The sequence below is a fragment of the Carica papaya genome, chromosome 8, assembly GCF_054855325.1.
Source record: "Carica papaya isolate Zhongbai chromosome 8, ASM5485532v1, whole genome shotgun sequence".
Classification (NCBI taxonomy): domain Eukaryota; kingdom Viridiplantae; phylum Streptophyta; class Magnoliopsida; order Brassicales; family Caricaceae; genus Carica; species Carica papaya.
The window spans coordinates 62977-88569 of NC_142316.1; the positions used below are offsets into that span (position 1 = coordinate 62977).

The 25593-nt window shown below is 37.3% G+C and overlaps 3 protein-coding genes and 1 long non-coding RNA gene across 6 annotated transcripts; 2 read left to right on the forward strand and 2 right to left on the reverse strand.

Moving 5' to 3' along the window:
- Window positions 1-203: 203 nt before the first annotated feature.
- XIF (myosin-like protein XIF) lies at window positions 204-17731 on the reverse strand. 3 transcript variants are annotated; one of them, XM_088209194.1, is made up of 40 exons: window positions 13873-17731; window positions 13720-13779; window positions 13505-13633; window positions 12718-12861; window positions 12425-12570; window positions 12116-12272; window positions 11976-12034; window positions 11726-11885; window positions 11488-11637; window positions 11254-11390; window positions 11013-11159; window positions 10765-10866; window positions 10625-10682; window positions 10451-10552; window positions 10325-10362; window positions 9978-10104; window positions 9728-9898; window positions 9506-9637; window positions 9324-9430; window positions 9026-9086; window positions 8720-8897; window positions 8049-8254; window positions 7470-7589; window positions 7247-7345; window positions 6807-7022; window positions 3590-3729; window positions 3403-3504; window positions 3117-3225; window positions 2827-2886; window positions 2538-2711; window positions 2294-2449; window positions 2012-2218; window positions 1773-1922; window positions 1611-1681; window positions 1397-1496; window positions 1257-1313; window positions 1111-1167; window positions 910-990; window positions 668-750; window positions 204-586 (listed from the first exon to the last, which is right to left on the reverse strand). In XM_088209194.1, the coding sequence occupies exons 2-40, from the start codon at window positions 13720-13722 to the stop codon at window positions 460-462; spliced, it is 4623 nt and encodes a 1540-aa protein (XP_088065320.1). In that variant the 5' UTR covers window positions 13723-13779; window positions 13873-17731; the 3' UTR covers window positions 204-459. The 3 variants fall into 3 exon arrangements, with proteins under 3 accessions (XP_088065320.1, XP_088065321.1, XP_088065322.1); XM_088209195.1 differs by lacking the exon at window positions 10765-10866; XM_088209196.1 differs by lacking the exons at window positions 13720-13779; window positions 13873-17731 and adding an exon at window positions 13188-13306.
- Window positions 1675-2695, forward strand: LOC148240316 (uncharacterized). Its single transcript, XR_015813867.1, has 2 exons — window positions 1675-1747; window positions 2387-2695. It is a non-coding gene; the product is annotated as an uncharacterized LOC148240316 (long non-coding RNA).
- A 1145-nt stretch (window positions 17732-18876) lies between the features above and the next one.
- Window positions 18877-21754, forward strand: LOC110806341 (protein neprosin-like). The gene is made up of 7 exons (XM_022031157.2): window positions 18877-19479; window positions 19620-19706; window positions 19798-20061; window positions 20226-20390; window positions 20508-20561; window positions 20662-20808; window positions 20959-21754. The coding sequence occupies exons 1-7, from the start codon at window positions 19309-19311 to the stop codon at window positions 21334-21336; spliced, it is 1266 nt and encodes a 421-aa protein (XP_021886849.1). The 5' UTR covers window positions 18877-19308; the 3' UTR covers window positions 21337-21754.
- Window positions 21755-21833: 79 nt separating this feature from the next.
- LOC110806342 (Bifunctional inhibitor/lipid-transfer protein/seed storage 2S albumin superfamily protein) lies at window positions 21834-22555 on the reverse strand. The gene is made up of 2 exons (XM_022031158.2): window positions 22209-22555; window positions 21834-22039 (listed from the first exon to the last, which is right to left on the reverse strand). The coding sequence occupies exons 1-2, from the start codon at window positions 22553-22555 to the stop codon at window positions 22030-22032; spliced, it is 357 nt and encodes a 118-aa protein (XP_021886850.1). The 3' UTR covers window positions 21834-22029.
- Between the last annotated feature and the right edge of the window lie 3038 nt (window positions 22556-25593).

Here is a 25593-nt window from a genome sequence, read left to right on the forward strand (position 1 = left end):
AATTGGTTTTAGAGCGTTAGGATCTTCTCTTCTCCTGTTCTCTCTTCCTCCCTCGACCTGTTATCTGATAACTCAAATCTATTTTCTCTTCGTCTGATAACTCAACCTAATAGTTGATTACAATCTCTCAAAGAGTATAAAGAATTAACATCATTAATAACGATTTTCTCAAGGAGAGTAATGTCAGGACTCGAAGTAGGCAGTAAATATTAAAAAAAATTGATCTTCTCATTTGAAAAATAATTTGTAGACACTTCCTTCTAGGTACAGTTATCAGCCAACCTGATTTCCTTCTCCGGTATGTGAAAATATATATTGCAAGATCCTCTCTGGATTCTTGCAATTAAAAGAACAATAAAACGAAAAAGAAGAGGAAGGTTTCATTGAAGTAAAAACAAGAAGCTTACAGACACAAGAAAATAATGAATTACATGATCCGGAAACTGAAATCTTCAACTATCATTCCATGGACTGAAAGAGGAAATGAAAGTCTGATTTCTGATGCAGGAGTGGTGTTGGCTCCACATCATAGAGGCTGATGTCATACGAGTATTCAGATATGATTTCTTCCACCGTGAAAGGTATGCTGGAAAGTGAAAAATTTCCATCCCAATCCCATTAATTTATAATAACAAATTTTAAAAAATCAAATATAGTTATTCATTACCTTGAATCAACATCAAGCAAGAAGGAAGTATTGGGGATACTTGTCGAATCTTCTGCCATCAGCATTCTCATCTTCCCGATCACCTGATGATAGACAGTAAAGAAAGCCGCATGCTCAAATAATTAGTGACACATTCTTTGAATAATATGCTACTTGCATTTCAAGAATCTTCCTAGCCAGCCATTAAAAAATGCAGCAACATAGTAGTAGCTCACTAGAGATGGATATAATAAAGCACTTACATCTAGGGATAGACCTTGGCTCCCGTATTTGTCATCCCAAAACATAGTTCCTATCCGATATATTTGAGGAATGCTCAATATCTAAGAAACAAACAAAACAGTTACGTTTGACTTAGTTAATTATTGGCCTAATTCAAATGATAAATCAGATACAAATAGCTACTGCCAAACATAAAAGATCCCAACTGTTATCATGTTTACCGGGCACAATTCTTTGATAATTTCATCAAATGACTTCTGAGCTTTTTGATGCAAAACCTGCATAAGCCAGAAAACGATGCATGCTACTGAATCATTTGCATTAAACTTATTGGTTCCATGAGCAATTTGGGTTGAGAAAAGCATACCAGAAATCCTACAGCTTGGCTTATATGCTGGAGCTCTTCCCATGGTGACCCAGCTAACTGTAAATGAATGTAACAGTGTTACAACAATATCTTTTCTGCTCTTTCCAGTCTTCGCACCGTTGAGGGTCATAATAGCTTACCTGGTTTGTCGCGTTTAAACACCACTGTCCAAATTCATGCAAACCTGCCTTCAAATATTCTCCATTGCTGAATGAGCAGCACTCACGTCGAAGCAATAAGCTGCCAGACCAAACGTGAAGTTTTAATTCTAGTAGTGAGTTCTTGCAGGACTAAAACACATCTAGTTTAAGTATAAGATGTTTCTTGTTGTGACTGGACTTTATACTGCTTTACCTATTAAAGAGCTGAACATTTATGTATGAGAACACCTGACAAAAGATTTTTCTTTTGATCACAGATGGGACCTGAAGATCATCAATATTTAGTGGCAAACAGAGTAACCTTAACCATGAAAGTAGAACTCCAGAAAGGTAGGGTGAACATCCATAATCTTACATAGTTCTCGGACATAATGCCCAAAAAATTATCGAACTTATTAATGATGCTTTGCCAGTGAATATTTGATGCTTGTTGTTTTGCAATTATGGTTGAGTGAATATACTTAGATGATCCTCTCATCGTTCTTGCTCTGGCTGATCTTGGTGTCTGTGCTTGATTATATAAAGAAAATAGCCATGAATAAAAGATATGTTTTTTTTGTCATGTTATAACTAATTTATAACTGAAATTTTTACCTGAATGCACAGATTTAGGAGTGGACTGATCTCTTTCTTTAAACTGTCACGGATCATTCCATATATTTTCTCTACATATGCAGTTAGATGTTGCTTAAATAGTAGGGCTGGATATTTAGCTTCCACCTTTGGTAGCTCATTTGCTTTTCCCGCCATTCCACTGTATCCACTTGACATTCCCATGACAATCGAAGATGAACAGAACCCCTGACGTTATATATTTAAGAGTTACTGTTTTTCTCATTGACTTGATGTACTAAAAGTTCACTTCTTAAAACTTACTTGTGGCTTTCTGCCAAACAAGCTTGCTGAAGAGGCTTGGTTACGATATTTAGCTGCGTTACTTGAATTGCTACCCTTGAGTTTGCTTTGCAGGAAGAACAGAAGGGTAGAAGTTGCTGAGAGCCAGTATGCCAGATCACAGATTTTGTCTTGGCTCTTGCAGGAAAAATTCAGAAAATTTGAATGTCAAATTCAGTCCATTGGAGGCCTTTGATATATTAATGTAATCAAATTGTTGGACTACCTCTACTGAGGATCGTATTGTGTGGATAATCCTATCAAATATATTTGTCTTTTCTGCTTCGAAGGATCTCCAATGAAGTAGTGCTTTGTACACAATACAGGCAGCAACTGACTTGTTCTTGTCGAATCGTTTCTCTTCCATGAGGCATTTTATCAATACATCATGATTTTCCAGCTGATATGGTGAAAAATATGAGAAAATTGTATTTCTAAACGAAAAAAAAAGAATTTATCTAGAAAGTTTCAGTCATTGTCCATCCCCCAATAGATAGGTTTTTTTAGCTCCAAACCTGCCGTCTGTCTGTTAGGGACCTGTGCTTTGGTACGATGGAGACAATATGTTCTGACTCCTGAAAAAATAGTTCATTCGGGATTTAGATATAACACATATACCATATTACATGAGGTCTATTATGGAGGAAAATATAACTAAGAAAGTTCATGCTACTTTTGTTGGTTTGAGCTCTCCACCCATTGGATGTACATTCTCAAAACTCTGCACCGCTCACAGGAAACAAATAATAAACAACCTATTTACTTGACCAGAAAATAACTTGCAACATGCTAGAAAGTACTGAACCTTTGCTGGTGGCAGTATCTTTTCAGGGGGTGCCATCTTCTCAGCAGCGGCCACCTTGTTGCGGAGTATTTCATTCTCCATTTCCAGATTTGCTATCTTAATATTGAGGCTGGTCAAAATAAATAGTCTTTTAGCAAATGCAGTATCCATTTCAGGCTTCCTTACAGAAGATCACTTTGCAAGTCATAAACTAACTTTCCTGCATCAGGTTTATGATAAACTGCTTCCTAGTAATACAAGTGTAAGTTTTATAAAGAAAAAGGTAATATCATATGTAGTTTCTTACATGCTTAACTCTTCGGAGTGGTCCTCACTTGGTGGTGTATCCAGAGCCTGCTGCCGTAGAACCTGATTCTCAGACTCAAGGTTTGACAGGTTCAATTCTAATCTGAAGGTCAGTAATAAATTATTGACTCACTTCAAATCACGGACAGAAGAGTTCAGTCAATATTGATTCTTATTTAGTTGGTTACCTTTCAACTCTGTCTTGTAGTTGCACTACCTTTTGTTGTGCTTCTTCTGCCTCTTTAACTCTTGCTTTGCTTTCTTTCTCGACTTCAGAATGGTGTGCTTCAAAATCCTCAATTTTCCTTTTTAACTCTTCTATCACACCCTTCAGATCCAAAAGCTATATCAGAACTGTTGCTTTTTTTATTTTTTTAAACCTAATCTACGCCTTCCCATCTATGGTCTGTCGAAAGCTACAAAACACAATTTGAAAGAACCACCACATACATGCCCACACTTTTGATTACTTCTTAACTTTGATCCATAACTCATTCTTAGTGCTACTATTGCTTACACACATGCAGCAATGAGATATACATCTGATCACACAATTGACAATAGGAAATGACCGAACTTACTATTTTATATTGTATTTTAATTCTGTGCCTTATGTGATACTACTGGAAAGTTTTGAACTTCTTCTGGTACCATGTGAAAAAGGAAGTTAGCATGTTAGTCATTTCCGATAACTCCAATCAGTTCAGTGAAGAGCCTACAGTCTACAAATGTGGGAACCATGGCAGGAGAAAAACTTTCTTCACCTGAATAACTTCTCCTTCTAGAATACTAATTTTTCTGCTACTGCAGATGAATATTTTCTTTATCTTCTACCTTTACTTATTTTGTTCACGCACACGCACAGAGTATGCATTCAATTAAAGAGAGAACCAAATGATCTCTTAAGTAATAAAATTGTAATATTTCTAGAATAAACTGCTATTTCTTCGTTTATGCTGAATGAATTTAGTAGAGAGAAGAACACCTTCCTCAAACTTCAGCTGTTCTTTTCCCTAATATAACTACTTAAGACCAATTCAATATGATAAACGATAAACATGTCATATAACAATATACTTGTTAGTCTTAGATTAAAGACAGTACACAATATAGAAGACAAGAAATACATATGATAAATGATAAACATGCATAAGATAACTCTACTTCTTCTTCCCCTGGCGGACAAAGGAAAGGCGAAATACTACTACTACCAGGTCATATAACAATATTAGTCTATAACAAGATTAGGGTTTGGTTTTCGTTAGGTATCTTTTTGGATGGGCAAGTAATTTGACTAGGAGATGATCAGAATGCTATCCTTTAAAGAATCTGAACAACTATAACTAAATTAGATTATTTTTAATAGCTCTTCAGCTCTCCCCTAATGAGCCCTAAATCACCACTGCAGGTAGAGAAGGCAAGATATCTAACAAAAAAGCTTCTTGCTTGTTGCAAGACTTTGTGGTTCAATGACTTGTGACAAGACACTAGCCTGTAACAACTTAGTATCAAAACAGGTTGTCAAAAGACATCTTGAGGCGGAAATTTTGTAACTAAATTTTCTGTTTATTGAATTTTTATTTATGATATTTAATTTACAATATCTGAATATATATATAAAAGAAGATCAGAGAGAATTTTAATAGGAAACTAATTACAAATCAGTCTTATAAAAAGAAAAACTCTTCTTGTTATAGAAGTCAACTATGATTTTGCTTTATAAGGAGATTTTCCTAAAGATGGCAATCTGTATAGGAATTGGATTTCTAGAAGAAGTCAGATTCCTACACTCTTTTTCAAGCTATTTTGAAGATGTTGAGCAAACCAAGCTTGGAACTCAATTCTTCAAAAGTCTTCCTAGGTAACGCCTCAATGAAAATACCCGCAGTTTGATGGTAAGATTGAATGTGTCACATAATGCTCTTGACTCTATTTTCTTTTTAATGAAGTGTCTATCAATCTTCATATACTTATTTCGATCATAATGAACTGGGTTCTTGACTATACTCATTGTGGATTAATTATCACCGACTACTTTTTTCAATCTCTAGAATTAAAGTAAATTTTTTTTCAATTATTCTCTTCTAATTCTGCCCTACTAAAATTTGATGGAGGCGAAAAATTAAGCTAAGCAATTTGCTGATGCCAAAGAACAAAAGGGGAGCTCCATTTTGTTCTTTGGCATATAAGTTAACAAGGTGCACTGTGTTGAGCTACCAAAGGTGGCGAAAACAACTGGAACTTAAGATTGAACACCACTAGCTATTCTGCAAAGAAGAACTATACACCTGCAGAACAGGCCCATGGTTTAGATTTTAGTCCAATGAGTGAATCCAAGTTCAAAAGAAACTACCTGGGAGGATTTGCTACACATGAAAGCTCAATTCTCAGAATTTATTCTTGAGAACAAGGATTTCATTGAAACAAAGTGAAATATTAAGTCCAAAGCTGTTGTACTGATTGAGGAGAAGGAAGCTACTGCAGGAACTTAAAGGAAAAAGACCTCTAGAATTGACTGGTCGAAGTTTCAGTTTTCTTAATTTTGATAATCATTTAATGAGCTGACTAACTGCTTTGATTAGTAAGATTGTTAGTTTTGCTAGTTTCTTCCTCGATATTTAATTCGGCTATGGAACTGTTATTTCATTCTTTTGGTTGGTTTGGGATGAATTAGGTAGAAATAAGCAGAGTAGCGATGTATAAATTTATTCGTATTGTTTATGAAATATCACCAAAAAAATAGCCACTGACTACTATGAATTTTCTCTAATTTCTCTCTATTTCTCAGTTATCTTGATACTAGTTCTTCTCAATCCCCCTCTGTTCCTATCTTCCTTCTTCAATCTTAGATCTCATGTTTAGAAGACTTGACACCCATCGATTACAGTTCATACATTGTATAGAAGTCTTGCCGATGGCCTACACTATCTTATTTTCACGAGACCTGATCTTTTGGTATGATCCCGGACTTCAGCTGAGGTGATGGAATGAGATAGAATAACTAGGGATTGGGCCTCTTAAGAGAGAACCCAGCAATTTCTAGAGTTAAAGGACTCCAAACACTTTTTTTTCAATAATTATTATCTTCCTTCATGCTGAAATTTGAATTGACAAATAGGGAAGAGTAGGCAGACTTCTTCCAAAAATCTAGGACAAGATCATCAAGATTTTAAGCTAAAATCTAAGTACAAATAAATAGGAACAAGTTGGCTGATTTCTTCCTAATATCTTGGATATGATCACCATGATTATATTTTTGTAAAACTTGGAAGAAAGTTTAATTTCATTTGGCCCATGAAATACCTAGTATATTTATAATTTATTAATCTTTAATGTGTTTTCTTCACCAGGTAACATTATTATGAACAATTTAGAGAATAAATTGTCTGCATCTTTAGATATTACCTCCAGTTCCTCATTTTGACTTTTCAGTAACTCCAGCTTGGTGTTGTCCACAACTAGAATCTCCTTGATGAGAGGTGGAGCTTGTTCGATTGCAATCTTTGTTGCTTCTTTTTCCCGAATTAATGCAGCACGGGCTTCATCTAGTTTCCCTTGCATTTCATTCAAAGCATTTTGTAGGCTTGCAATTTCTTGCTCTTTTGTTCCTTCAAGATCAATCTACAAAACATTTATTTTTTCTGGTGAACCACAAGTTACCATTTTGGCGAGCTAGAAATCAAGTTTTGAAAAAATTCAACTAGTTTCTTGATTGGTCAAAGTTAAGGTTGATTCAATCTTGGAATTTGAGGCACAAATCAACATGAACAGCACTTCTGGATTCCTGCTTCCTGGACCTTGTGGCCACGTTTTAATATTTATCATGAAAGTTAATTGAGTATTACCCTCAAATGCTTCTCAAATTCCAATCGCCATGTTAGTTCCTCAACACGCTTCTCTAACTTGTCCTTTGCTTCCTTGAGTGCCCCAGTTTCTCTTGCTGCCTGCATCATAATTGTTTTATCATTTCACTTCGTTAGCATTTTAGTTAACATGCTGCACATAATGATTGATATGAAAGAAATGTGAAGAGAAGTAAATGCTTGTCTAAAAAAGTAAAAAACTGACCATCCTTAGCTTTCTAAGTTCTTTTCTAGCTATTCTTGCTCTCCAGAGACACTGTAAAACAAGCGTTGCTTTCTTCTGCTGTTTATAGGCCAGCACATCTTGGTGTCTTCGCCATTGAGTCTGAAAGAGAAATTGAAAATTGACCAATCAAGTTTGTTGGAAAGATTTCAATAAGTGAGTATTAGCAGATGCATTTGCTCATGCCTCACGGACTAAAATAAAGAAAGTAGCCCCCTATTTTTTCCATTTCAACCCTTCATTCCATATTATGAGTCGGATTGGATGGCAAATGCTGTACATGAAGTAGAAGGAGTTGGCACTCGTTGGTTTTAGCATCCACAAATTGCTTACTTATTGGACTCACATGACCTGTAGTGGAGTCCAGTTTGAAGCAGCAGCTTTTTTAAAAACTATTTGTGGCATAGTCTATTGTAATGAATCTTTAATTGTACAAGAGAAGTATGCTCCTAGAAGCAACACTAATCACATTTTTTTAAGAGCAACACATTCCGGATATTAACTTGTCCTTCAATATGAACTATCACTGTGATAACGTAGTTTTAATAATATATCTTATACCTGGACTATGGTTGCAGCCTTCGTTCTTTTTTTGTATCTGAATTCATTCTGGGCTGCTATTGCTCTTAAACCAGTTTGGATAACTATTGCTGAGACCTTTAAGTTTTTATATAATTTTCTTTCTTTGTAAGCTCGAACATTCTTCTGTATACGAATGGAAGCAGCCTCCCTTCTCATGTGTTCATACAAGTTACGTGCAAGTTGTCCTGTACAAGGAAGAGATAATACATAATCAAATGTTCAATTCACTTGGTCTCACTAAAAAGTACAAGGAAAAAAACAGAGCAATAGTTCGTCGTGCCTATTTAGAGCTAGGATTTGTTCCACATATCAGGTAGAACCTGCTACAGCTATAAAAAAGGGAAAAATAGAAACAGAACCTAACAGATTCTTATTCTAAAACATATTAGGAATTACTCAACTGGGAAAATGGGGAAGGAAGAAAGAGAGAAAAAAACAGAAAAACAAGAACTATTGGAACTTAAATAAAATAGTACTGGTTGCTATGTCCTTGGAAGGACAGGTCATTGACTGCGTCACCTGCTGACACCCCAAACTGCAATTCACTGAAGGTGGACTGGCTACTCCAGGTTGTGGGATTGACAAGTTCTTTTTTCAGGTCTTTTGTGTTATGATACCATATTGAATCAGTTTAGCAAAAAGAGCATAACCTCGCCAAATTTTTTGTGTATGAATTGTAGCTCTTCTCAGGGCAATGAACTCCTTTCTAGAAATATATGTTTGGATTTGCCTCTGAATGAGTTTTGCAGCATTGGCCAAAACTTCAGCTCTTCGTGCATCCAGCTCAGCCATCTGTCCAGCCCTAAGAAACACCTTTGTTTTCCCAATCTGGAAAAGAGCATTTAAGATGAAAGCTTACATTTTGATATTGAATGTTTTTGTGGGATGTTCTCCTGTAAGTAGGCCATTTTTCTTATTATATGTTAAATGCTAGCTAGAGTTATGTCTAAACATACCTGATAGCCTTTTAAATGCATTCTGTCACAGATTGCAACACATGCTGATTTTTCATCAGATCTGCCAAGAAAACCTTTCTTGTTATTCTTTAAGTCACCCATGAGGGTACAGGTGTGATGATGTTATATGCTCTTCATATATACATTTTCCAGTTGCTTATAGCCTGTAACTGTTAGTTAAGGAATCTTCTTAGGATGAGAAGATCCCCCCCTTAATACATTGGATTCGTAATCATCTTATCAAACAAACAATGAAACATAAAGGTAAAGGACAGTTTTATTTTGTTAGAAGTAATACCCGTCCAGGACATCAGGTGCTAGCATTCCAAAACGATCAAGGAACTCATCAAATGTTCTCTTTGTTGGATACCCAGCACAACTGATCCTAATTGCTTCTAGCACACCCTGCCGTGCATTATAGTTGGAATATTATTGATAGAGAAAGGGGAAGGCAATCCAAAGAGACAGTGGAAGACTTACCCCACATCTTAATTGATTTAAAACGTTGAAGTTCTCAAAGATTCCAGGCTTCAGAACTGTATTTGGCTTTACACATCTAATGTAATGAGGTTCTGTTGTGTTCAATGTCTCCATTAAAGCTTGTAATTGTTGCTGGATTTTGAATAAGATTCAGCAATAAGTCCAGGTTCTTTTATCCTCTGAATCTAATAAAATGCATCTAGGGTAAGGAAATACATCTACCTTGAAGCGAGTACCAATGGAAGAGAACTTGGATTGCTTTGATGTCTCCTCAGGGAGTGGTGGAAACAAATTAGCAATAAAAGGACACTTAGAGGCATCTAATAGAGCTTGATGTTCTGCTACAACATAATCCTTGTTCTTATCAAGAAATTGATCTGCTTGATATATAACCTGTTGTGAAACAACTAAATTTGAGACCAACAAGTGCATCTCCTCAACCAGGATCTTCAAGAAGTACAATTTTGCTTACATCTCCTGCATAGTGGTTGATTGTGAAGTCTGTTCGCGCTAATTTTGGCTTGCTGAAGCGTTTGTGTCCTTTATATGTATGATACATCTTTTGTGCAAATGTCTCATGGGTTGACCTAGGGAACATGCTGCAAGAGAAGTGAAGTCCTTTTATCTAGAGGTTTTCCTCATTCTTTTACTTCACTTCTGTCATTTTGTCTTGTTTTTTTCTTTCTTCTTTTTGGAAAAAAAGAAAGTGTGTAATTGCTTTTAATTCCTTTTATCTAGAATCGGCCACACTGTAGCTAAATGCTCTTTCTTGTTTTTGGGATAAGATGTTCATGATGTTTAAAGTAAGAAAAACCATACCAGGCTTCATCAAGCAGAGCAATTATACCCCCAGGTTTCTGCATATGGAAATGTTATCATTCTTCTCATCATACATTATAATAGTATAGAACTTGGACTTCCAATGGTTGTTTCAGGAGCTGATACCTTCTCAATAAGATCTAAAACGTCCTGATTATCAACAAATTCGACATAGCTCCAGTTGATTTCCTCCCTTGTATACTCTTCTTGTTCCATTTTAAATACATGCTGCACAGAAGTGCTTATATGTAAACAACTAGATTGGAACAAAAGAAGCAAACTATAACCTTTAGTCCTTACCTGGTTAAAATGCTGCTGCAACTTCTCATTTGTTAGATTGATGCATAGCTGCTCAAAGCTATTAAAAAGAAAAAAAAGAACTGTATTATTAGGCTTTCACTTTAAATGCCAACTAGTTCTCTGCTCGTCAAAGTATCTACCTATTAATCTTAAAAGTTTCAAACCCATAAATATCAAGGACCCCAATCAAGCTTGTGGCATTTGGATCTTGACCAATTGAGCTATTTATCTTATCAACAATCCTGCCAGATATCCATTTTCTCTGTAATCAGTCTATAGAGGTATAGTTAAATTATCTGAGGTCAAACTATTGGAAAATGCTCCAAATCTTAAGAGAGAACAACAAGCTTCATAAAAACCAAAACGTGGAGTTTATATATGTATATACCAATCAAACAGCCTAGAGTACACCGTCTTGGCTAATGCATCGCGACTAAGGGCTGCTAAATCTGGATCAAGTGGCTTTGTAATGTTACCATCTGGAGTCACTATGACTCGCTTGCAGAGTGAATCCTCCAGTGCCTTCTCATTACACCTGAATTAAAAGTAAATTGAGAGGCAATATCAGCTTAACATCAGACCAGTGAGGAAGTCCCAATTTTAGGCTCAAATTGGAAAAGAGCTCTAACATTAGGAGCTCTGCTGCCGTTTGAAGATGGTAGTGCGATTTATCATCTTTAAGCTTTGAGGAATCCGCTTCTTTATCTTTAATGAAATCAACGTTTCCAAGATGGAGAATTGCAGCTACCACACTGAATATAGCATCCTACACAAACAGCACTTATCCCTATTAGTTTTTAATGATGAGCAGCACTTGTCAGTTCATCTGGTATTTAGTCTTTTGAAATTAACATTCAGGTTACCTGCTCTTCTTGGCCGATCCCTACAATGTCCATAGCATTTCTGGTTTCCAGATACTCTCTTGCATCATCTACATTTGAGACTTCATAGCAGTTTGATTGATTTAGATAATGAAATGTTCTTGGGTCCCCTAATTTGAATTTCTTGACATCCTGAAACCAAACATTTTATCCATTATGGTCTTATAGCCAGTGTTTGAGTGACTTGCTGCTTCTTGGGACAATTATAAACAAGAGTGACCTCTGGTGGTGCTGCGCAAAGCATGTAGAAGCAGTGGTAATTTCTCTCCGGATCAGAAATTTGGCAAACCCGTGACCTTTCAAGAAGATAAGTGCGCACTGCAGCTCCAGAGATCTTCCCATGCTTATCAAATTGGATCTCAACAAATTTCCCAAACCGACTGTTTCATCCAAATAGTTCAACTTGGAATGAAGAATAAATTCTTTAAACCAAATAATAAAAAAAGAAAATCTGAATTGCTATTTTTCACCTTGAATTGTTATTTTTCACAGTTTTTGCATTCCCAAATGCTTCCAGGACAGGGTTCGACTGAAGACATGGAAACATGGATCTTCACTGAATCAAAATTGAATAATTTAATCTGCAAAATCTAGGGGAGACAGAGCTCACCTCAAGGACCTGCTGTTCTACTGTTCGTCCTTCTGTACCTGATCTGCCCCCCATGAACGCAAGATATCTCATGAGCATTTTAGTTGTCTCTGTTTTACCAGCACCACTTTCTCCACTTACCAAAATGGACTGGCTCCCCTGTTCATTTATCATTGCCCTGGTAGGGAATCTTGGGTTAACTCTGTTCTATTACAGATTAAGTATATACTTTTTTAATCCGCTTGGTTCAATTTAATTCTTATTCTTTTACTTTCAATTGTTAGCTATGCAAGTTTCATATCTAGTAATTTAATGGTAAATGATTATTACCTGTAACAAGTGTCTGCAATAGCAAATAGATGTGGACTTAGCTCCCCAAAAGCTGCTCCTTTATACTGTTCCATCATGTGGATGTCATACAAGTGTGGTAGTCTTCGGAAAGGGTTCACCGCTATTAGAATATTCCCAGTGTATGTCTGGTTTTTCAAGGATTATTTATCAGATTTATATTCTTCAATTTTCGGTATCAGATTTAACTATAGGACTTACATTATTAGCTTAAAGAATAAATAATTCTAATACTACCATATGTAGAACTTTTAAGTTGGAACCATATGGCTTACATATATCTCATTGAGCGCAAACCGGCAAGCAAGATTATGTAGGACTCCAGGCTCATGAAGGTACGCTAACTTGGTCATATCATCAACCCCTGCTGCTGGTGCCTCTGTGTCTTTTGGGTATATGCTGGAAACATCGGCAACTATCTGAAATTAAGGTTAAAAAACATGTTGAGTTATAATTGAAATATCTTTTAGATATGCCTGTGTTTCTAACTTGATGAACTCTTGATAGAGGCAGCATATAAATCTGAGGCATGCATTGGACTTAGTTCACAAATTCTAGAATGACAAATTAACTATCAACATATAAGTGCTTAAAACTTTATGTTACAGAACTCCATATATCTCCAAATTGACAAAAGTGAACCGTCTCGTTTCCCTTTTCCTTTGAAGCATTCACTTTTCAAATTAATGCTTTACCAAACATCCAACAGAAATATGCCAAACAGCTTGGTTGTAATAAACTTTACATGTGGAAAATTTTAAATGAGTTCCACAAATGAGCTTCATTTGTTCTAAACATGAAATCACAAGCCATTGTAAAGCTTGTAGCTTTCCTGCCTTTTTCTTAGCAACCGAAGTCTTCATCCTTCAGATCCAAAAGTTTCACATTAGTCTGGTTGATGGTAATTTTATAAGCAGCATAATAAAATGTTCTGGCAGGCAATAACGCAAATGTAAATTGAATCGCTATATGAAGTAAAAAATGTTTCAGTGAAGCTTTATGGGTTCCAAGATAAAAGAAAGAATGCAGAATCCAATACTACGAGAGACAATAATTGTTTACAGTTTTGCCGTCAGTGGTAACCAGGGTGGCCGCTGTGCCACTGATTTCTTTGACTTCACCATCAACCCACGCAAGCTCAGGATTCTCGGCCCAGACATGTGATCCAACTATGATGTTTACAGAAGTTCCCTAGATCAATATCCAGCCAATGAATTTCAGTACATCAATTATCTTGGAAGAAGAAAACCGAAGAAAGAAACCATGAAGAAGCTTACCATAACTTGAGTGCTATCTGATCATGAGTTTCTCGGAAAACAGAGAGAAATAAGAGTGACCTGAAAGCAGAGAGAGAATAGAAATTTTGGAGAACCTTAAAGCAGAAAAAGAATGTGGAAAAGCAGAGGAAATCAAAAGCAGCTACCCCTCACCTCCCGCCCCCACACCGTGTCAACCTTTTGCTCCTTTGACATAGGATGCTGACTTGGCTCCCGGGATTGATAAAACTTTTACCTGTATTGCTTAAGCCATACGTATAGATAATGGAAGGTCCTATGGCCGTGGAGAAAGTTATGGTGGACCCCAGGTAATTGTGTTGTGGGTCTCTCTTCCATGGAAATGGCATGCATGACCAAGCAGGGTGGGTTTTAGTAGCTTCATGTGGATTCGTGGTTGTCCGAAAAAAAAAAGAAGAAAAGAAGAAGTTTGCTGCTTTTGAATCGTCGTTAGCTTTTAGCTTCTTTGGTAGATGGGAGTAGTATATCAAAATGGGCCAGTTATTATGAGTTGTATATTATGATGACTGAACCATGTGATTGTTTATGAACAAACTCTGCCGAGGGACAACAAGCCTGGAACTATTCCTGCCAAAAGCAAGGGACTGCAGTACCCTGCCTATTATTTTATCTTGTTGCTGAATGAGATTACCTTTGGCAGTGCAGTGTCATCTGGAAGATTATATATACATATATATTATTATTATTTTTTTTTTTGCGTAAAGCCTGAGGCACGAAAGGAAGAGCATGGTGGCACTGAGCCAAACCGCTCAGGCCAAAAGCATAAGCATAGACTAGAGAAAGAGGGTTAAGAAGAGAGAAGAGAGGACAATTTGGAGATTCTGTGAAAAGTCATCATGTAAGTAGAAGTGGACCTAGCGACTTGCCAAACCCATCAAGTCCAGGTGGGTGGAGGCATTTTTTATTGTGATTTAGCTTTTAACCCTCTGATTTTCTTTGTTTATTTATTTTGTGGAGGGGGACGATGTGCCAGCAAATTTCTATTGGGACGTCAGGAGCAGGTGAAGGGATTTCGGCGGTTCACTCGATAGAGGCTTGTGGGGCACATGAGTATCGGGTCCTCCTTTTGCCTGCCTTTACAACTCTGTGCCGACTCTTCACTTTTCCCTTTTTTTTTCTTTAAAAAAAAAAAGAGTAATTTGTTCCTAAGGAAAAGGCCGAGAAAGGTATGTTCGGTGTTTATTTGTTAAGAAGCTAACTTTTTATCTTTAGGTAGGAGTAATTGCCCACTTAGAGCTTGGATGTAACAAGCTGGGCTACATATGCTGGTGTTATTTAATGGACCAACAAGGCTTTAATATTAACCACACTACAACGTGGTTCTAGTAAACCATTGGCCCCTTTGTTGATCTGGGATTCTAGCAGAAAAACAAAATAATAAACAAGAATTGAAAAAAAAAAACTCACAAGAATAGAGTAGTTATACAATAGAAACAGTAGTAGGCTTGCCAAGGAGGCCTACTTTATCCTTATGTGTACTTGACATTCTACTCTGAATATAAACCACTGAGTTGAATCTCTAACAATTTCTACCATTTGATTTAAACCCTTTAAAAGTTATTCATATCTAAATCACTTTTCTCTCTTTACTATTGGATTGCAAGAAAAGAAGTTTTTTTTCCTTGATGTTCCTTATTCACTTTTTTTTTCTTTCATTAACTCTTAACTATGAACGAATAACATCAAAGTAAATTGTAAATCGTTAATATTAAGTATCTCATAGATTTCTTTGTTACTTTCTTATTGATGAATATTTATATTACTCAAGAAACAATGTTGGCATTTTCATATTTGAAGTCTCAAGTCCACTTAAAAGGACTTACTTGCAACATTTAAGTGACTCATTAAACACAAAAAGCTCTCTCTCAAGCTTTCTCATGGCTGCGATCGAGCCATAAATGCTGCTCAACGTAAAGACCAGAGATTTGATTAGTCCTAAGCTCATTGAGATTGAGATGTGAATTTGGACAAACCCATCAAGGATGAGCATTGAAAGCCCCCGGCTCGGATGACCTCCAGTCAAGCTAAAGTGCTTGCCCACCGTTTCAAAGGAGTGATTGGGAAACTGGTTTAATCCAATCAAGCTAGCTTTGTCCCTAGGAATCACATTATTGGTAATATCATCACTGCCCAAGAAGCAATTCACTAAATGAGGGGCGAAAAATGATGAAAATGGTGCATGTCTATAAAAGTTAATCTTGAGAAAGCATATCACCATCTTAACTGGGATTCGATCGAGGATACCATAATTGAGGCTGGTTTTCCCCCTAGATGGGACCCATTACACCACATAACTCATCAAGACCCCCTTAATGCAAGTCCTTACTGGTGGCTATACCACGTAAAAGTTTACTCTCTCCCTACATCTTTGTTATGTGCGTAGGAGGACTTGAGCATCTTATACAAAGAGAACTTGCGGAGCACAATTGGGAGCCCATCATAATGGCAAATAAGGGCCCCCATCTCACCTTTTCTTGATATGTTATTGTTTCCTCTCAGAGATGTTGATATGTTGTGAAGCATGTGAAGGATAAGGAGACATAGTCCCAGAGCTCGAAAAATCACCACCACCATCTCTGTAGAGGCATACTAACAAGGTAGTCTTGGAGCCAGAGACCTAACACAGTGAGGATAGAAGAAACATCTTACTTGTGTTTGAGAGGAAAGGACCAACCGTACCGAGGGAACTGATCAAGAAAAATGACATCATAATGAAAATTGTTAATGGAAGAGACTGGTGAAGGTCCCCAAACACTAGAAAATATGAACTGCAAAGTGATAGATGAGGATATAGTTGAGATAGCGCTGGTAGTTTATGATTTTTGTTCTCATGGCTGCTGTATTTAACAGAGAAACTAAAAGCACTACATTATCAGAAACTAAGCTACAGAGAACAAAATCAGAGAGAAGGCTGAGAGGAGCGTGCCGGGGTGCTTGTGAAGATTTAATGGTCTTATTTGCTAGTGGCTTCACAAGTGGCCAGAGCTGAACGCCATCATGAGTTTTGCCACGCACCACTTCTACTCCCGAAGCAAGATCCTTAACAACATAAGAGGAAGGAAAGAACGCAACAGAGACAACATCATTTTGACATGATTAAGAAACAGAAATTAAGTTGTTGTTCATGTAGGGTTCATAATTAAGGTGCTTTAGAGCTCAGACACCATATAAAATTTCGAAGTATTTTCAATTTTTACCCCTTCCCATAAGTTAAAAGTATTTAAAGGTCACATCTAAAATATACGTCGACCTACCTTATGATGAATCAAGAAAATTCCCTCTCTTTTAACTCAACTATTTGGGGTGCACGACAAAGAAGGAAGAGAAAAGATGAAAAGATCGGTGCTTTATAGCGTGTTAAGGAACAAAGCACCAGGAAAGGCTTTTCTCTTTGGTTTGCTTTGTAAGGGTTGCTACAGATTTTGCTCCTCTAGCCGGCCGCAAGAGTTGGCAGCTCATCTCCCTTCAGTGCCTCTCGTCACAGCACCCTTTCTCTTCTCCACTTGATTCTTCCTTGCCCATAGTTCAACTCCAGAAAGGCACGCTCGGATCTAGCATCTTCCTGATGCTTTACTCGCTCTGCTGCTCGTACTTGGTTCATTAAATACACCAGAACGTCGACCCCACACCGTTTCTTCATTCACCATCTTTCTTTTCTTCGATTACCAAGGTTTCCTTCGATTCATCTTTGTTCTGCTTTCCAAAGATGCAGCCTTCCACCGATAAGGGGTTCAGGGAAAAACAGAAAACGACGTCATTTGGAAATGTTTGAGGGCTCTTGGCTGGGCTCTGCTACTTGCTTCTTAAGCGATAGACGATCCAAACAGGGTTTAGGCGTGGTTTGGGTCATTCGGTCTGCATTGGTTCCCTAAGGGGCTGAAGGTTTTTTTAGCCCACAGCTATTTCCTTTCCCTATTTTCTTTCTTTATATTTTTCAACATAATAATAATAATATAAACATCCCTGATAATAATGAGAATAGAAAGAATAATAACAACAGTAGAACATCAATTATAGATTTAGGCCAAAGAAACTAAGAAGTTTATCCAGCACATCTTGTTGGTGGAGTTAAAAGTGTAAGGGAAAACATTGTTAGGTACTTAAACCCTTCCTGTCCTGTCAATCATCATCCAGCAGTCTGTACATAGATGTTTTTGCGAGTGCTCAGCGATCATGTAGGCATGAATGATATTGGTTTTGACTGGAAGAAAGCAGGGGGATGCGTGGAGATAGATTAATTGTGACATTATTAGTTTTTTTTTTTTAAAAGGGGAAACTTTAGGGAATGGTGGGGCTCCTGGTGAAGAATATGATAGGTTGATGAATCGGGTATTATTGTGCCATGATATAATATCAAATTGGTTGGCACATCAATTTAAAAAGCCAAGTATATTTTATATATTCAAAGATGGCAATCTAATTTTCTCCTTGATAATGATTAAAAAGTTTGTCAGATTCTCTAAACAACTCATCACTCTGTAAATTTAAATTTCTTACCCGGCGCCGCCTTTATCGAGTTAACACACTTCTTTTATCCTATTTCCTGAATTGATCTGCATGTTTGGCTAACTACCATTTTCTATATGTTAAAAAGCAAAAAGAAGAAGAAGAAGGAAAAAATATTTTGTTAAAAAATTCAAAATCATATTTTAGTCGTTTCAAAAATTTTGCCACCATTTTTTGGTTCATGCACAATCTCAAGTTTGCAGAAAATCTTAAAGATCATGATGACTTTGTAGAGAGAGTTGGGCAGACAGTAGTTATTGGAATCACATTTTGTTTCTCTTCAAATTATTTCTTGTTCCATTTGGAGAAAATTAGATTACTTGTGTTCCAGTGGGATTATCCGAGTGTAATCTGGGTTTACAAAACTCTGATACGGACTTGGCTCCGTTGCTTCAGCAGACGTTATTTGCCAACGAATGGAATTTGAAGATGATGTTTACATGTTCAACTGCTAAATTTCGAGAAGAGGAGTGAAATTTTGGAAGATTGTCGGCTTGTTGAGGTGTGGGGTCTGACTTTTTTGGAAAAGAAGAAAACAGTTGTAACCTGTGAGGTTTGAAGAAAAGAGAGAATGTGGGTGAAAAAGGGTTCACGTGGAGAATAATAACAAAGGAAAAATTCAGTCAATCAACCTCCCCATAGAAATCCCAAGTTTTCTGAAACTGAAAGCATTTCTGTTTCGCCACCAGCAATATAAATTACCCGCGTCAAATCTAATGTCTTCTACAATTCCCATTTTACGACGTAACGCTTTTTTCCCTTTTGTTTTTTCCTTCTGAGATAGATATGGAGGACAGGTGCGTCGGCAGTTCGATTGGATTTTTCCGCCAAAGATGATAGGCCCCTCTCTTCCTCCTCCTCTCTCTTCATTTTTTCGTGACTCTGTTTTAATAGGTTGCTGTTGTGGGTGCGCACGATAAGCAGAGACAAACACACAGAGTACAACTGTCACACATCCACCCCCACCTCCCCTCTCTCCCAAAAAAACCAAAACTTTATCTCTGTGATTCACAAAAGATACTCTTATCATTTCTCTCCTCCCCAACTTTTCTTTTCCTCTTGATCATGGCGGCGCATTCCTTGGGCTTCTTCTTTCTGCTTCTGCTGATACTAATATCCATGGTCATGAAAACTCCTGCTGCTGCTCACGGGGCCACTCGCCGCTCTTCTACCCAAAACCTGGATGTTCGCAAGCACTTGAAGCGCCTCAACAAGCCTGCCATTAAATCCATCAAGGTTTCAATAAATTTATACCTTCACCTGCACTTTTTGCTTTTCTCGTGTCTCCTACAAATATTACATGCGGAGAGTCCTTTTGGGTTTCCCCTTTTTCTATTCACCGTATAATTCTCCATGTTTAATTTTGTGTAAAACAGAGCCCGGATGGAGATATAATTGACTGCGTCCATGTCACCCACCAACCAGCTTTCGACCATCCTTTAATGAAAAACCACACGATCCAGGTCTACAAACTCTCTTTTTTCATTTTTCTTTCTTTTAATAATTTTAGCTTTCTCCACAGAGTGGACTGTGGGTCGATTCATGGTGATGTAGATGAGACCAGAATTTCATCCAGAAGGTCTTTTTAGTGGAAGCAAGGTTTCCTCAGGCTCAAACGCAAAGCAAAGGTCAAGACCCATTACCCAGATGTGGCACTCTCAAGGGAGATGCCCAGAGGGCACAGTTCCCATCAGAAGAACCAGAAAAGATGACTTGCTGAGAGCAAGCTCTCTTCAAAACTTTGGTAGGAAGAAGCGTCCAACCATTCCTCAGCCAAAGTCTGCAGATCCGGATTTCATCAGTCAAAGTGGCCATCAGGTACTAAATATATTTATATTTATATATGCTACTACTGTCCATGCAACTGTTATTGGTTCCTTTGTTATCACTGCTAGTGGAGGGAGAGCTTTTCTTGTTTTAGTTAATTAGTCTTATTGATATGTTGCTTTCTTCTTTTCCTCTCCTTGACTTGGAGTCTTCAGCACGCAATAGCTTATGTGGAAAGAGATAAGTACTACGGAGCTAAAGCCACTATGAACGTCTGGGAACCCAGAATCCAGCAGCCCAACGAATTCAGCTTGTCCCAAATCTGGATTCTGGGAGGTTCTTTCGGTGAAGACCTTAATAGCATTGAAGCTGGATGGCAGGTATTAATATCAACTTCACCAATATTTCTCCTCTCTCCTACTACTACTTTTCAAAGACTTCTCATTTGTTTCCACCTATATGATGATTTTGCTTCTCTCTCCATCTGGTTACAACAGGTTAGCCCAGATTTATATGGTGACAGCAACACTAGACTTTTCACTTACTGGACTGTAAGCTCCTTCGTCTGCTTCATTAATTCTCTCTCTGTTTCACTTTTAGTATTTCCTTGTCATGATATTGAATGAATTATATTCTGAAAAAATACAACAGGGCGATGCATACCAAGCCACAGGCTGCTACAATCTCCTCTGCTCAGGCTTCATTCAAATCAATAATGAAATTGCACTGGGTGCAAGCATTTACCCTCTTTCCAGATTCGATGCTGCCCAATATGATATCACCATACTCCTATGGAAGGTAACAACTTTGAGGGATCTCTTTCTGTAATTGGGCTATATACCCACAAGAACGAAAAAACTGATTAATTCTAAAATCGGTGATAATTGCGTAAATTAATTATTTGTTTCTAAATGGGTGATAATTTACGTATCTGTCCTGCCCTGTTAGGATCCAAAAGAGGGAAACTGGTGGATGCAGTTTGGGAATGACTATGTGCTGGGGTACTGGCCAGGCTTTCTCTTCTCGTACTTATCGGACAGTGCTTCAATGATTGAATGGGGAGGAGAAGTGGTGAACTCAGAAGCCGATGGGCAGCACACCTCCACCCAAATGGGAAGTGGACACTTTCCTCATGAAGGGTTTGGCAAAGCCAGTTACTTCAAAAGCATTCTCATTGTTGATGGATCCAACAACCTCAGGGTTCCTAAAGGCATTGACACTTTCACTGAGCAATCCAGCTGCTATGATGTCCAGATTGGTAACAGTGATAATTGGGGCACCTACTTCTACTATGGTGGTCCTGGTAGAAACCCCAATTGCCCGTGATTAGCTCCCTCTTGCATACATAAACAAACCATCATCCATTTGCGTATATAGTTGTAAAGACCTCCCTATATATGTATACATATATATATATATATATATTAATGTAGTCTCGTTTTTGTCTTAGGTAACACCAGGATTCTCTTCTTGTTTTCTCCATTCCAAATATAAATCAGCTTCCCTGTTAGTTCAGGCTAGTAAGGTGTGATAGTCTACTGTTTTGCTACTGTATTTTGGAAATTTTAAGTTCCCTCGTGTTCCGTTTAAGGAGTTGTAGGCAGGTAGGTGTTATGCTTCTTTGTTAAGTTCAGAAGAGAAGGAGCCGCATCAGTATTTGTAGCTTAATTACTTTATCTGTATTCTTAATTGTCATTCTTATAGATGTCCAATAAAATGTCAATATGCTTGATTACATTCTTAATATAGGTGTCTGGAGATGTGTATATATACCCATTTGTTTCTTCTTCGTCTTTTACGGCAAACTTGCAATTCATGTAACATATTTGTAAATTAGCTACTGCCTTCATTTGATGGAAGGATTGTAAAACTAATACATTACTGAAAAAATTTATTGGGAAGAGGAATACATAGAAACAAACAGAAAATCACATTTTATTATTAGGAGCTAGAGCTCTTGTACTTAAGTAGATTTGAATCTGAAGAATTTCATGCCATCTTGTAGCTGCTGTTTGTACTTCAACCCACCCTGGCAAAAACACAAGACAGAAAGAAAAGGGTCAAATTGATATGGGAGTTGACACCAAATCACAGGACAAAAGCAAAGAGATAACATAGAAGAGACTGAAAATCGCACGTAGAGAAAGATGAATAGAGATACTGTTGAGAGAGAGAAAAGGAGAGATAAGTATATGTACTTGGAGCAATCGACATCGGGTGAAACAGAGACAGATAAGGTGATTCCACAATTTGCAGGAAGATCTTTGGCTAGCTGGGCATTCAGGTTTACCTTCTTGGCTTCTGCCTTAATGCATTCACAAGCAGCCTTCTTGTCAGCAGATGTTGTTGTTGCAGATGCAAGTGCAGATGCCCCGACACAACAAGCAGATGGTGGTTTGCCACTGCCTTTCACAAGATAGTTCAAGCATGGTCTGAGGTCTTTGATGACTACAGTACAAGAAATAGCTGCTTCTGAAGAAGATGAAAGTATGAGGAGGAGCATAAGCATGGCCATGGCTGGCATTTTTGTTCTTAAGGAGTTCATGGCGAGTCAGATGATAAACTAGTGGCTCGAGCTTCCCCTAGCTAAATCGGGTTATGACTTTATATTGAATTTGGAGGGAAGCTGATCAGTGCAAGATAGGTAACATAAACTATAAAAAATTGTGGTGTTGTTGGATGGTGATTGAGTGCAAGAATTAGAGGAAGTGGTTGGCTTTAGTTGATTTTCTTGTTTCTTGTTTGCAGCTGTGTGTGTTTATTGTTGTTTAGTGCTTGGCAGACGCATGAAGCTGTCAATATGAATAGTCTCCAAGCCTTCCAATTGCCAAGTCCTTTTAGTGCTACGTAGGATAACAACAAAAAAAAAAAAAAAAGGAAAGACTGCAGTATGCATCTGGTTAAATTGTAGATCCTATATGCATTGATATCTCAACAATCCATCCATTAAATTTAAATGACAATTAAATTTGGTTGGTAGGTTGAAACAATGACAAGTTTTTCATTTCTTATTTGTTGCAGTTGGTAGAGCTCTCGAGTTTGGTTCATGTGTAAGTTATAAAGTGCGTCTATGACCCGTTTGATAAAATTTCCTGAAGTAAATTTCAATGTTTTGAGAATGTCTTACCGTGCAAAATGCTTCGTTTGGTAATTCGCTTTAGATCTCCCCGTTGATCTTATCAAGTGTAGACATTTTTTACCTCAGAAAAAGCATAAACGTTTCCTTTCTTAGTCATGTATTTGTGTGGGAGACAAAATTTGTATGTTGATGGAGCTTATCGTGGATACTCATCATTTACTAGTTTGAGAGATGACAAGTATGGTGAGATCAAATGTGGCTGTTTGAGTTTGATTTCTATGGTGCTTTTATACAACTGTAGGCAAATGTTTGAGTTTCAGAATATGAACCAAAACATAATTCAGGGAGAATTTTATATATTGTTGTATAGTTTAGTAGATACTTTGGTATTATATGTATTATGATTTTTTTTTAAAAATGAAATAAAATCTTATATTTATCATTAATTATTTAAAACTATTAAGACTAAAATGTAATGCATTAATTATTTCAACGTAGAATGTCAAGAATAATTTTGTAACCAGCTGTCAAGAAACAACCAAGAGAATACCACATCACATAATCCTGTAGAATAAAACACCAGCGCCACAAAATCCTCAACCTGCAACATGCAACCTTCATAGGACAAGAAACAGCCCAGGAAATAACACAAAATCCTCAACCTGCACCTGCAACCTGCATAGGACAAAAACCTGCACAGCCTTGTAGCAAATAAAAATTTATTGTAAAAAATTTTCTTTTTGTTAACAGTTGTAGTTCCTTTATTGGAACACCTGTGAAGTCTTGATTGGTTGCAAAGTTTTGTAAATTAAAAATATTTCATCTCAGAAAAGTAAGTTGAGAATTGTCTAGCTATCTTCTTTTTATTTTTTTACTTGCTATCAGAGCTAGTCATGTCCAGCAGCAATAATGTAAGCTCTGCCATTGATGGAGACAAAACCTGTGCAGACAATACCGCGGGAGGAGCAGCAGCAGTCAAGACCTTAAATATATCAGCAAACCCAATTGGTTTTTATTCCATGGTTAAGTTGAACCATGATAACTTTCTCTTATGGAAGAATATGACGTTGCCTATGATAAGAGGAAACAAGCTAGAAGGCTACCTCACTGGAGCAAAGATCTGCCCACCAGAATTTAATGAAAAGACAGTACAAGACTCAGAAACTGTGCAAATAACCTCAAATCCAGAATATGAAGATTGGTATGCTCAAGACCAAATTATTTTAGGCTGGTTATATAACACCATCGAACCCACTATAACCTCTGAGCTAATGGGGTATGACACTTCAAGAAAACTATGGAATGCAGTAAATGAGCTGTGTGGTGTAAAAACAAGATCCCAATGTGGTGTTCTACAAACGAGAGTTTGCCAAAATGCAGAAAAAAAGTTTGAAAATGGAAGAGTATTTGAAAGCTATGAAAGGTCGTGCTAATAACTTGGCACTAGCTGGTCATCCTGTCTCTCTTGATGATTTAGTCACTTAAATTCTCACTAGTTTGGATTCACAGGAGTATAACCCCCCGGTATGCCACATTGCAGAAAAAGATGATATTAGCTGGGTCAAACTACAATCAAAACTTTTGAACTACGAAAGGAGACTTGAGCAACTGAATGTAGGCATAACTACAATCAATCTTGGCAACCCAGCAGCTCACTATGTGAAGAGTAACAATCCCAGCAACAAGAACCAGAATCAATACCACTCTGGAGGTAGATTTGGAAACAACTATAGAGGGGTAAGAACTTTTAGAGGAAGAGGCAATAAACATGGTGGAAATAATAGACCTTTGTGTCAAGTATGTGGCAAAATTGGACATGCTGCAGCAATTTACTTTTACAGGTTTGACAAGAATTATATGGGAGCATTACCAGATTCACATAACAAGAATCAACACCAACACTCTGTGTTCTTAGCGTCCAATGATAGCCTACCAGATCCGGCCTGGTACATGAACAGTAATGCAAGTAGCCATGTTACAAATGATGCTAACAACATACAGAACAAACAAGAATACCATGGTAAAGAAACTCTAACTGCAGCGAACGGTGAGAAACTTAACATTTGTCATATTGGATTAGTTAAATTACCTGTAGAAAAAACAAAATGCTTGATACTCAAAGAAACTCTACATGTTCCTGACATTGAAAAAAATTTGATTAGTGTATCAAAACTCACCACTTCAAATGATGTTGATGTTAAATTTAACTTTTTTGGTTGTTTTGTGAAGGACAAGGAACGGGCAAAACTCTGCTGCAAGGGAAACATAAGAAAGGATTGTATCAGATTGAATCAGTCCAGCAATCAAAAGTAAAACTCATACAACACTCTCACCAAGCCTTTGTTTTTAACCTGTCAAATAAGCCTGAAAATGTAAAGCAGATGAAAATGTGGCACAAGAGATTAGGACACCCCTCCTTTAGCACTCTAGTTAAGGTTCTTGAAATCTGTAATAAAAAACCTTCTATCAATGAAAGTGAGTTTTTCTGTGATGACTGTCAACTT